The 12,073-nt window shown below is 30.5% G+C and overlaps 1 protein-coding gene across 1 annotated transcript in view; it reads left to right on the top strand.

Moving 5' to 3' along the window:
- CDH18 (cadherin 18) overlaps nt 1-12,073 on the top strand; it is a gene marked incomplete at both ends in the record, with an annotated part of 320,575 nt that overhangs the window by 285,510 nt on the left and 22,992 nt on the right. The window contains one exon of the mRNA XM_081233726.1: nt 7,660-7,777. Within this exon, the coding sequence (XP_081089852.1) occupies nt 7,660-7,777 (118 nt within the window). The remainder of the gene's footprint in view (nt 1-7,659; nt 7,778-12,073) is intronic.

The raw sequence follows: 12,073 nt of genomic DNA, 5'->3' as shown, positions 1-12,073 counted from the left end.
AAATAATACACAAAACCTTTAAAACAACAATTTCAAAATCTGATTATTTAATCAGGAAGAATGAAAAAAGAAAAAAAAAAGATGAAAGATAAATCCAAAGAGCCAGAGATACTATCTGACAACCATGAATTCTTTTGTGTACCAAAAATTGTCTTTAAAAATGCAGACAAGAAAAACTCGTATTTAGACAAAAACAAACAACAACAACAAAAAGTGACAATTCCTTGCCAATACACACATTAAAGCTGTTTTTGGAAAAAGAAACAGGAAAATAATCAAATTGGCATCTTGGAGTGGCAAGAATCCTTAAAGACCAAAGCAGTCAGTAAATATATTGTTAACAATAAATTATTAATGAGTGAATAGAAAACAAAGGAGTATTTTCTGCTGTTTAAAATATACATAGTATACATGGGAACAAGGTGTCAGAAGGAAGGAGACAAAGTTAAAATATTCTAAACTCCTTAAATTTGGGGTAATTGATAAACTACTAATATAGAATAGATTTTATGTGTAAAGAATGAATACAGTAATTTTTAGTTTAAGTAATAAAATAGTAAAAGACTATGTAACTAACAAGATAATAGAAACTGGAATTGAAAATACTCCTAAATAAAGTGATGTTTGACAGTTTTATTTCTTGACCTTTATTATGTTTATTAAAATGTTCATTCAATTAAATAGTTTAGACATTTACAAAATTGTTGCATGTGATATTATCCTGCTTTTTTATGTTTTATGATACAAAGATAAAGGGAAAAAATCTTTTATATAGGACCTATTTTCAAGGATTCTAGAAGGGCATATTTCAAAACTAAAATGTAAACTTAATAAAATATGAAGTGTATAACCAATTTAATATTTCCAAAATAACCCTGTGAATTTCTGTGAAGTTTTTAAAATTCAAAGTTAGAATGACAAATTTTCATATTTGCTCTTGAGATATAGTTTTGTTTTATAACACAAGATAGGCAAAATAAAAGAGAAAGGCTTAGTACATAAATTTATAATAGCTAGGTTGAAGTCATGGTAATTTTTTTTAAAAAACAAGAAATAAGATAATATATATGGAACAAGTAGAAAAATAAAAAGCAAACAAATATAATGTAAACTTAAAGAAGTATATGTCAATATTTATGTTAAAATAAAATCACCAAAATATTTAAGAAATGTCTACTGAGATTATTGTGCTGAGAGTTTTAGTATGCTTTTGTCAGAAACTGATAGAATAATCACATAAATTTTTATTAAGGAAACTGAAATTTGAATACCACAATTAACAAACTTTACTGTTTAACAAATACAGAAAAATGCATTGAACAACTTTGATTACGCATTCTTTCAAAACTTACACAAAACATTGACCAAAATTTACCATGTTCAGCACCACAAGGCAAGTTTTAATAATTTTCAAATAATTGGCTTCATTTGTATTACAATAAAATAATGCAAATAATTCAAAAATATTGCTAGAAAAACTCCATCAGAAATGAAGAAAGGTACTTCTAAATAAGCCATGAGCCAATAAAGTAATAAAAATTGAAAATAGTTAAATGGAATGATAATCAAAATATACTGCATCAAAAAGGAAATAAGGGCGATCAGTTTTTTTATTCATTTTATGCTGACAACAAATGTTGAAATCAAAACCTGAAAAGGATATAATTTGAATTATAGATATTCTCTTTCATGAACATAGAAATATCATAAATAAAATATTGTCAAAGCAAATCCAGAAAAATAATTACTTTAAAATGAAAAGGAGAAAAATTAAAATTCATTTTGATAGGTGAAGCCAAAGGTTTTGATAAAGTTAAACATTCATTAATAATAACAATACTACTAATAATAGTGGTAATACTACTATACAGTAGTTGAAATTGTGAATATAATTGATACTTGTGCTAAATATAAGGTCACTATAAACGTATTTCTTCTCTTTCTTTATAGTAGAAACAATTAGAAAATGAAACTTAAAACACTATACCATTTAATATCACCTTAAGAAAATAAAATATCTAGAAATAAATACTGCTTTTCTTAGGTATCAATCACCTAATCTATAAATAACAACTTTTATTAAACTTAGGACATTTCCCTCACTGAATCTTTGTTTCTTTGGTTCCTAGGTTATTCAGAGAATTTAAACTTAGATCATTTGAAATGTGACCTAAAGAATCAAAAATCATCAGCTTATTTTAGATGTTTTCTTTTTAGATTATTTCTTCTAAAATTTTTGTTTTAATTAACTAATTAATTAATTAATAATTTCACTTCAAGGATAAAGTGTGGTCTTGTATTAGGAGCAACTTACAATACCAGTTTTGTAGGTGTAGGTGAAATTACTGAATTTCTGAACAGATGACACTCAGCCCTTGTTCTTGGATCAGCCGGTCCTTCCCCTGTGGATGTAAACATCTTCTCTGTAATCGAAAATGCTAGTCTCAGGTTTCTGGCTTGAACTCTCTTCATATTGGCATGTGACCTTGACTTTTTCCATTAACCTCGTGTGTTGTTCACTTTTTGCTCATGAGGAAGTCCATTCAGGCATTCTCACTGGCCATGTTCTCCTCTTAATGTCACATTGTTAGCCTGGGTCCTTCTGTTTTACCCTCTACACTGACCACCTAAACTCTGTAGCCTTCCTAAGAAGTAATTTAATGTGATGTTGACAAGTGATCTCTTCATCTCTAAAATGGAGAAAATTGTCAGAATTTCAGGGCCCTTCCAAGCCTGAGATTCTATGAGTATATGACTAGATAAGTCTTAAATTCCTTTAAGTGTGGGTTGTCCTGTTCTCCTCAGGTGAAAAGTTATTCCATTTTTTAGAGAGGGCTAAATCTGTGACAAACCGTTTCTTTTGTGAGTCCCATTAAACATTTGTATAGTATTTATCTTTTTTTCATATAACTGTTACTATTTTCAAGACATAATTCCTAGACCTAGCCCCCCAAAGTTCTAATATATTTTAAGTTATGTGATTACTTCTTATTCTTTGTAAATTATATTCACATTTAGCATCATTGCTGTCTTTAGTATTGCATGATTTTAGATGTCACTGTAAGAGAACTGGATTCTTTATGTTATCTGAGCTTTTGTTTCCAACTCTTTCACCAAAGTGAATTTAGAGTTTTAATTGAGGGAATAAAAGCATCATTTTAAAAGTATTGCTTATTACACCTGCATTTAAACAAATCATTACCCATTCATGTAGTCAATTGTATGATTAACCCATTACAGTGGAAAATTGTCTGAATTTTTCTATTATTTAATTTTGAGGCCTTTGTTTCATTTACTCTTATGATTGTAGCATTTCTGGAGAAACTATATTTTGATGCAGTGTTGGAATAGGAAACTATTTAAATAATGATTTGTGAACTGGCTTTTCTGAAGCATATTTTTATTGTCAGAGTTCCTCTTTCTATGACAATTGTTTTTAGAATCACAACACTTCTGTTAAGGATGTTGTGCATTTAAATGTAACAGCATGTGGCTACAGTAAAGAGACTGGTCTTTTCTGAAAGCAGAGGTTCAAACCACATGTAAGAGCAGAGTTCAGGTCGTTTCAGGTATCAATATAAACTTCAACAATATATTTCTCTGAGTTAATATATTTTCCTGTTCTGAAAAAAACCTTTTAAGTACCTTACATTAAAAAAAATTATGAAAAAGAAAATCATGCATGCATGAAATTTGAACTCAGTTCCCAAAGAAGAGTGAATTCAAAATAGTTGAGATGTGCCTGTACCTAGAAACTTTGAGAAATAACAAAAGGAATGCTTTCTGTCTTATTCGTATTGACTTTTGCCTCTGTATTTTTTCTTTTTAGAAGTAAACTTAGAAAACATAACATATAAAAGAAAACATTTTATTACCTAACACCAGCCTCTGGCCCCATGATATCCATGGTATTATTGATATTATTAACAATACAACTTTGTATGAAAATAGTAAACTAGATCAGTAGAGATTTTACACCTTATCAAAGATAAACCTCAGCTAAGAAAAGTTGATATTATTATCAAATGAAATGATCATTTGAGATCATATTATAAGGCAAACTCTATTAATATGCAATGCGTACCATAGAATTTCCTTTTTAATTTGTTTTAGTTAGGGTTAGCTCATTTACCAAATAGAAGACTATGTTATCTGTATAAATTTCTGATACTATTTTTCCTAATTAAAGTACTCTAGAAGTGATAGATTTTAAATATGTTTTAAACACATTTAAACAAGGGCATACCTTTATTTAATAAAAGGAATATAAAATTAGTTTTAATTATTTTCTAACAAAAGTGAATCCTTAATCATGGGCATTATCAAAAAATTCTGCTAGTAATTATTTATAAATACCATCCATCAATTTGAGTTTTCTCTCCCTTTGTTAGAGTAAATCTCAGATCTTTCAAAATAATCAAATACTTTATGTACTTATTGCATAATGTGCAAGTGATAGAAAACATTTGAGTCCAGTTAGAAGGAAAGAGAATCAGAAAATGATTTTTTTTATGGATCATACATCACCAACTAGCTGCACAAACAGAGAACACAGGTAGCACAGTGTAGATAAATAAGTAAGTATGAAAAAATGGTAGAAAATATTGATGAATGGAAACATGGCAATTATCTGATATCTGTCAGAAGTTTAAATCTTCTAAAAATCATAAACATGTTAACTTCTTAGGTATGATTTCTATTAAAAGTCTGAGGAAGCAAATGGAAATCCCATTTCCTAATGAAAGAGAAAAGGTGATTAGTAAAACAACCAAACAATAAATTGAATATACCTTCTCTCATCAAGAGAACATCTAGGAGTTCTAAATTAAAAAAAAAAACAAAAAAACAATAGACCGACATACTAGGGTTTTTTAGAATCATCTCTCAGAAATATTATGGGAAAATATTTAAGTACAGATGCATGTCCAACAGTTCTACAAAAGTTCAAGATGAATCATTCACTCTTAAACAAAGTGTGGTAACCAACTTATCATTTATTATGTAGATGAGACTGAGAACCCTTTCTGAGGAAGAAAAATTTGCCATAAGTGAGCTTCCTGGTAAATTGAGATTAGAAATTACCTGTATAAAAATGGAAGGGATATTTATATTTTAGAGATAACAAAAATAGTAAACGTAATATAATATGAATTATATCAGCGTTTAACAAATTGAATAGGCTCATGTTTGTAAAAATTTAAGAAAATTTAAAATAAGTGATAAATTAACTTTGAAATGAGAAGAAAAGAAAATTGTTCCAAAACATTGATAACAGAAAACATAAATAACTCAGTTTATTTAAATTAATTGTTCTTTACCAATCCCCTCCAGAGTTACATTCTCGGATAAGAAGTGAACTTGCAAATGTGTCAGTATGTTATGAGGTATCATTGAGGAAATAGGATTGTAAATTGGAGAATCACAATGAATGAAGAATAAGAGTGAGAAGACATTTATTTCCCCAAAGAAAAATTTATATGGCTGTCCCTTAGAATCTGTGGGGAATTGGTTCCAGGACCCCGCGCCCCTCAGGATAACAGAATCCACAAATGCTCAAATCCCTTATATCAAATGGTGTAGTTTTTGCATATAACCTACACACATCCTCCCATATACTTTAAATCATCTCTTATAATATCTTATAATACCTAATACAATGTGAATACTATGTAAATAGTTGTAAATACAATGTAAATGTCATCCTAAATAGTTGCCACAGCATGACATCAAGTTTTACTTTTTGGAACTTTCTGGAATTTTTAAAAATATTTTTGGCCCATGGTCGTTGAATCCACAGATTCAGAACCACAGACATGGAAGGCTGACAGTATTTGTTTTATTTAACCCTGAAAAAAAACCTTAAAAATTTGATATTTTATTTCAATTTGATACTAAGTAACTAACATGTAGAAAATGTAGTTGTGTTCTTCAGATTTTGCACGCTCTAAATGCTATGGAGCTTTTCCTGTACTTGAGAAAAATCATAAAGATTGCTTCAGATTATCCATCAGTTTATTCTATTTATAGTCAAAAGGCAATAACAAGAAAAAGAAAAAAAAAAAGATCTGTCCAGATACTAGTTGTGCTTTCAATGAAAAAAAAAAAAATCAGCAGCTATGTAAATTTTCAGTTCATAGATAAATAATATGGAGGGAAATAATGAAGAGAAGAAGGATAGAAATTTCTTGGAATATGTATGGGGAGGGGCTTTCACCAGGATCTCCAGCTGAGAAAGTAAATTCTGAATGGTGATGGGAAAGGGCATAAGGAATGAGCCATGGAAATATATGGAGGAAATTGATCACTTCTATACCCTGAAGCTCTTTCTTCACTTTCACTTTATGAAAACACATCTCTTCTGCTCCTACTCTCCCTGACCACTCATTCTCAGTACCTTTATATTCCTCCTCATCTCCCTCACAAGCTAAGAGTCTCAGTACCTGGAGAGGAATTTAGGTTTTAACTATGATGCATTTTGGTGGATTATCTCATGGTAAAATATGGTGAAATACGTGAAATATGGTGAAACTGAGTAAAATGTTCTTAGAAATCATATCCATTTTTGAAATGCACATACTATATTTCATATGCAGGAAATACTATTTTTCTGGCTCTACTTTCTCTCTGTTTTCAATTTCTCTAAGGAAAAGCTGGAAAGAGGACACTTGAGCATTAGGATACTATTTTTTTTTCAAAAGGAAAATATCATCTTGCTTGTTTGTTTCAATGTTACTTTTAAAGATTGTAATGACTCTAACGATCGGAATGTGTATGCTGTTCTTAGGCTACCTGCGATATTTTTTTTTTTTTTTCTTTTTGCGGTATGTGGGCCTCTCACTGCTGTGGCCTCTCCCGTTGTGGAGCACAGGCTCCAGACGCGCAGGCCCAGCGGCCATGGCTCACGGGCCCAGCCGCTCCGCGGCATATGGGATCCTCCCAGACCGGGGCACGAACCCGTATCCCCTGCATCGGCAGGCGGACTCTCAACCACTGCGCCACCAGGGAGGCCCGCGATATATATTTTTTTAATATATTCTAACTTTCTCTGTTCTTAATGTGCGTAAAGTCCAAATTTGGGTATTGCTTTCTCTCAACCACTAAGGATTAAAAAAAATTCCTAAATCTCTGGGTGATCTAGTTTTACCTCTGCCAGATTTTTACAGATTTGAGGCACATCACACTACTTTTGGGACTCAGAGTCCTCGTCTCTAAAATGCAGGGGCTGGATCATGATCTCAAAGGTCTTCTAAAACAAAAATTATGACTCTAGTGCTTTTGCATTTGCTGACTGAGAACAACACGTACAGAAAGGCTGTTTTACATCAACACTGGGATATTGGTATTTGTACAAACCATATTTCACGTCTCCCCAAACAGCTGTTCACACAAAACCTTACAACTAATTGGATCCAAGGTACTGTGGGTAATAAGGGGAAAAAAAATGTTTGTGCCATGCTAGAAAATAAAGTGTGAATGATTATATGGTGTGCCATAATACATTTCTTAAAGTGTAATGCAAGGGAGAGCAAATTAGCTGATACTTTTACTAGAATAAGAATTTGAAAACACTCAAGTTGGTTATTGAAAATGTTATAATATAATTAAAATCAAGGGAAGAAGCCAAATTAAATTTACTGTTTAATTTTGTCTTTTCTTTAGGTTATTCATACCATCAGTGCCACTGATAAGGATGATTTTGCCAATGGACAGAGGTTTAACTTCTTTCTTGATGAACATCTCTCTATAAACCCAAACTTCACTCTGAAGGACAATGAAGGTGAACATGAATACATATATTTTTTGATCTATGTGGTATCTGCTTTGACTTGATATGGAGTAGGCCTGAGCAGCTTTGCTTTATTCTTATATACTCATGAACAGCTTGCAAATCAACATTTAAAGTCAGTTTGATGTTAATGTGTTATGATCCGTGAATAGCTTGTGTTTAAAATTGAGCCATATGTACAAATAACTTTCAATGAGTTTATTCAGAAGCATCCTTTAAACAAGAAATGTTCATGTAATATGCTCTTGGGCAAATTTTAAGAGAAATCTTAGCTGACAAACATGTTTATGAGAACTGCTGCAACTGCTAGGAGGTGGGAAAATTTTAAATTAGGATAAATGAAAAATATGTCCTAGGGACAATTAGAAAAGGAACTGCAATGTTTGAAATCATCTTGCTTTAGCAAGGCTATCAAGATGTGCTGTACAAATTATATTTCCCCTTGTTATTATGAATATTTTTCCAAAATATGGGTAGATACATATGCATAATTACAGAGCATTGTGGAATTTTTTGAATTATTTTTGTTTAACCTTCTTAATGTGTAGAGAAAAAAGAACATAATAACTAGAGAAGATTCACCATGATTTAGATTTCTGATTTGGTAGATTCCTCAAAGTTGTGTAAAAGTCATTCTTCCGTATGGAAGGGAAACAACAAGCCACTCAATATGTACACTGTTCTGACTGGCATCAACTTTCTTCTTCTCAAAACTAGTTTTTGATCACATATATCTGAATATACTGTTATTTAGGATTTAAGACGTGCCTCAGAATCACATGAAAGAAACAATAGCACATACATTTTGAAGTAAATAGTTAATTCCTTCTCTGTACCCTTCATGGAGAAGCATTTTCAAGTTAAAGCAAAAATAAAATCACTAAATGACAACCCACTAAACATTTTTTCCATTATCTCTAAGCTTCCTTAAATAATAACAGGGATACTAAATTGTGTATGTGGCCATAAGAAAATTCATATAAAAATACCAAGCTTGTTTGTCTCTCTCAGTTTAACTATCCCTGTGGTCAGCTGTACTTATGGCAATACATATTTATCCATGTTTGTGTATGACAAATTGCATTTAATTGACTATTGAACATTTATTTACATATGAACATCCCACCCTACAATCCCAAATCTATTTAAATGTTATAATTAACTATGCTAAATATCTGAAAATCAATTCATATTTTCCCGTATTCAAATAATCGCATAATTTGGAGAGCATTCAACTTTCTGCTTTAGTAGACTGAAATTTACTATATTTAGAAACACATATTTAGAAATCATATTTCAGTTGAACTTTTTCCATCCCAATAAAAATTTTATTTACATTTTAAAAGCAGTTTTAATTTGATGATATTATAAAGAAAAATTGACTTATATTTGAAGATGTACTGTAACCAAGCTATTTAATGTAAATAACTCCCGAAGTATTTTAGAAAAACAAGAGAATTTTACTGTTGTTGAAACCCACATTAGTGACTAAAAGTCCTTCATTCAAGATTATTATGCCTGGAATTTCTCAATTTAACTAATGAATATATTCAAAAGGTCTCATTTTAGTTATATGACAACATTACCAGTGCTGGGAACTCACATTCAAAAAATTCCCCTCAAATATGTACACACTTTTGAAAGTGTTTATAATGCTGATGTAAATTTTTTAACATTTATTTTAACCATATATATGAATGCTTTAAATCAGCTATGCCATCTCAAGTATGTGATGCTTGTGGACAGTTGTATGGGAGTAAAGATGTTTTAATTTATTTTTAAATTCATTTAATTTATTTTAAACATTTTTGGGAATTGATGAAATTGTATATAACACAAATAATTTCTTTCAGATAGAAAAATCATCAATGTTCTGAAAAAAAGATACTAGCACATAGGTGAAACCACATGCTTGAGTAAACAGCCTTGTTTATGCTAGATAAGACAAGCCACCAAACTTCTCTCAACCTCAGTTTTTACATCCATTATGCTTTGGTTTGAAATATCTACTTTGTAGCATTGGGGGAATTAATGATGCTGTATAAAAATATTAGAGTCAAGATGGCTTTTTTCTCTAAACAGAAGGCAGTTGTGGATAATAATTTATAAAGATGAAATTTAAAATGGAATAGTCATACCAAAATGAATATATACATATATTCATGGGTACATAAACACATCTCTGGCCAACAACCAGAACAAACTATAAAGAGTAAGAGTCAGCAAGTCCAGGCCTACTGGATCCTGCAGCTTGGTCATTGCATTCCGAGTTAGTAAACATTTACATGCCCCTAGAACATAAAGAAATCTAGAAGAAAAAATTAAAACCATTGTTCTTCTGTGCCCCCTGCTTACATGAATATGAATATTCAAGGAACAATAGAAACCACACAGGGACTTCAAGCCAGGAAGAGTGATCAGGAAGCCATTGGTTTAGTGGCATCTCCAAAACTTTTATGGCAAAGAGTGAGTAGAGACAAAAAGCTGTTTCTAAAATTAGACAGAGAGAAATGCATATTGTTGTGTATGATAAATCTGAAAGTCAAAAAATTAAAACATAGTCAATAAATAATAAGAAATAAATCAGAAAATGAATTCACTCTGAATCATGCAAAATACATAAATGAACAGAAAAATACTTGAATATTAGCATATTTAACATTTTCAAAATTAAAAAAAAAGATTTTTTTAAAAAGACCGTGAAGTGAATACATGAAATGAGACAACAATGAAAGAAAATATTTATATAAAAATAACTTTAAAATCCTTATTAAAATAAAACTAGTTTTTGCATAGATAGAAAAGTATATAAACTGACATGAAAATATATAGATGTTTAGTGTTATATACATAATTATATATAAACATATATACAGAAATTAAAATTTTAAATTTTGTTTATATATATGTATGTATACATGTCATGTATACATAAGATATATATTAAAATATAGGTATTAAATATATAGAAATGTATATAGAACTATATCTAGAAATTACATACATTTAGTTATACATATAGACTATATAGATATAAATTATTCATACATTTCAAATTTATGTGTAAACATATATGTATATATACATGTATGATGTATATATGTATATGTGTATATATATGTATACGTTGTATATACACACACAGAGATTCAAAGAGAGAACAATAAAAAAACTGCATTACTTCTAGACTGGACACAGAGAGATTTAACAAATCAAGTGTAAAATCCATTAATTCAAGCAAATGAAGTTCAGATACATCAACATTTTTAAAAATTGTGAGAACAATTAACAGATATGGAATATAAAATATCTGGAAGAATTAGAAAGAAATTATAGCAACAAGCAATATATGTAGATAAAATTGCATGACAATTTTTCAAAGTTGAAAATATGTGGACCCTCACGATTAACATGAACACCAGGGACTTCTCTGGTGGTGTAGTGGTTAAGAATAGCTGGCCAATGCAGGGGACATGGGTTCGATCCCTGGTCCGGGAAGATCCCACATGCCATGGAGCAACAAAGCCTGTGCACCACAACTACTGAGCCTGCACTCTAGAACCTGTGAGCCACAACTACTGAGCCCACATACCACAACTGCTGAAGCCCATGCACCTAGAGCCCATGCTCCACAACATGAGAAGCCCACACACTGTAATGAAGAGTAGCCCCCACTCGTTACAACTAAAGAAAACCTGTGCACAGCAACAAAGACCGAACACAGCCAAAAATAAATAAATAAATAAATAAATAAATTAAAAAAAATTAGCTATTATAAAAAAAAAGAACACCCAAAGGCAAGCAGGAAATCAAATCTATACTTGAATATGCCAGTTTAAAAGTGCTAAACTTCAAAGATAAAGAGAACAAAATATTTAATCAAAAAGAAAAGGCAGAATATTCAAAAAGCAATAATAATTAGATCTAAAGTAGATTCCTGTTAAAAAAGAAAAAAAAATAGATGACAAACGTTGATAACAATTATATGCACAAACTGCTAACAATTATATGCACAAACTGCTAAAGGAAAATAATTTCCTATTGTCAACATTCTCTATATTTAGTTAGCAGAGGTAACCTATCAGCAATTAAGGGAGGACAGTTATTAAAGACTTTTTTCCAATGTATAAGAAAAGAAACTTTTAAAATTTTAGCTACTGACATTTTGGCAAATTGTATTAATCTTTGCCTTCAGGATCTCTGCAAGAAATAATAGACAAAAAAGCCTTGCAATTAACATTTCATTTCAAATGTTAAAACTTGAAGAGCTAACACTAGAATAATAGA

Source organism: Mesoplodon bidens (genome assembly GCF_964165515.1).
Source record: "Mesoplodon bidens genome assembly, chromosome: 4".
In the NCBI taxonomy this organism is placed as follows: Eukaryota; Metazoa; Chordata; class Mammalia; order Artiodactyla; family Ziphiidae; genus Mesoplodon; species Mesoplodon bidens.
Note: the sequence above shows the minus strand (reverse complement) of the source record. Positions and strands in the feature narration are given on the sequence as shown.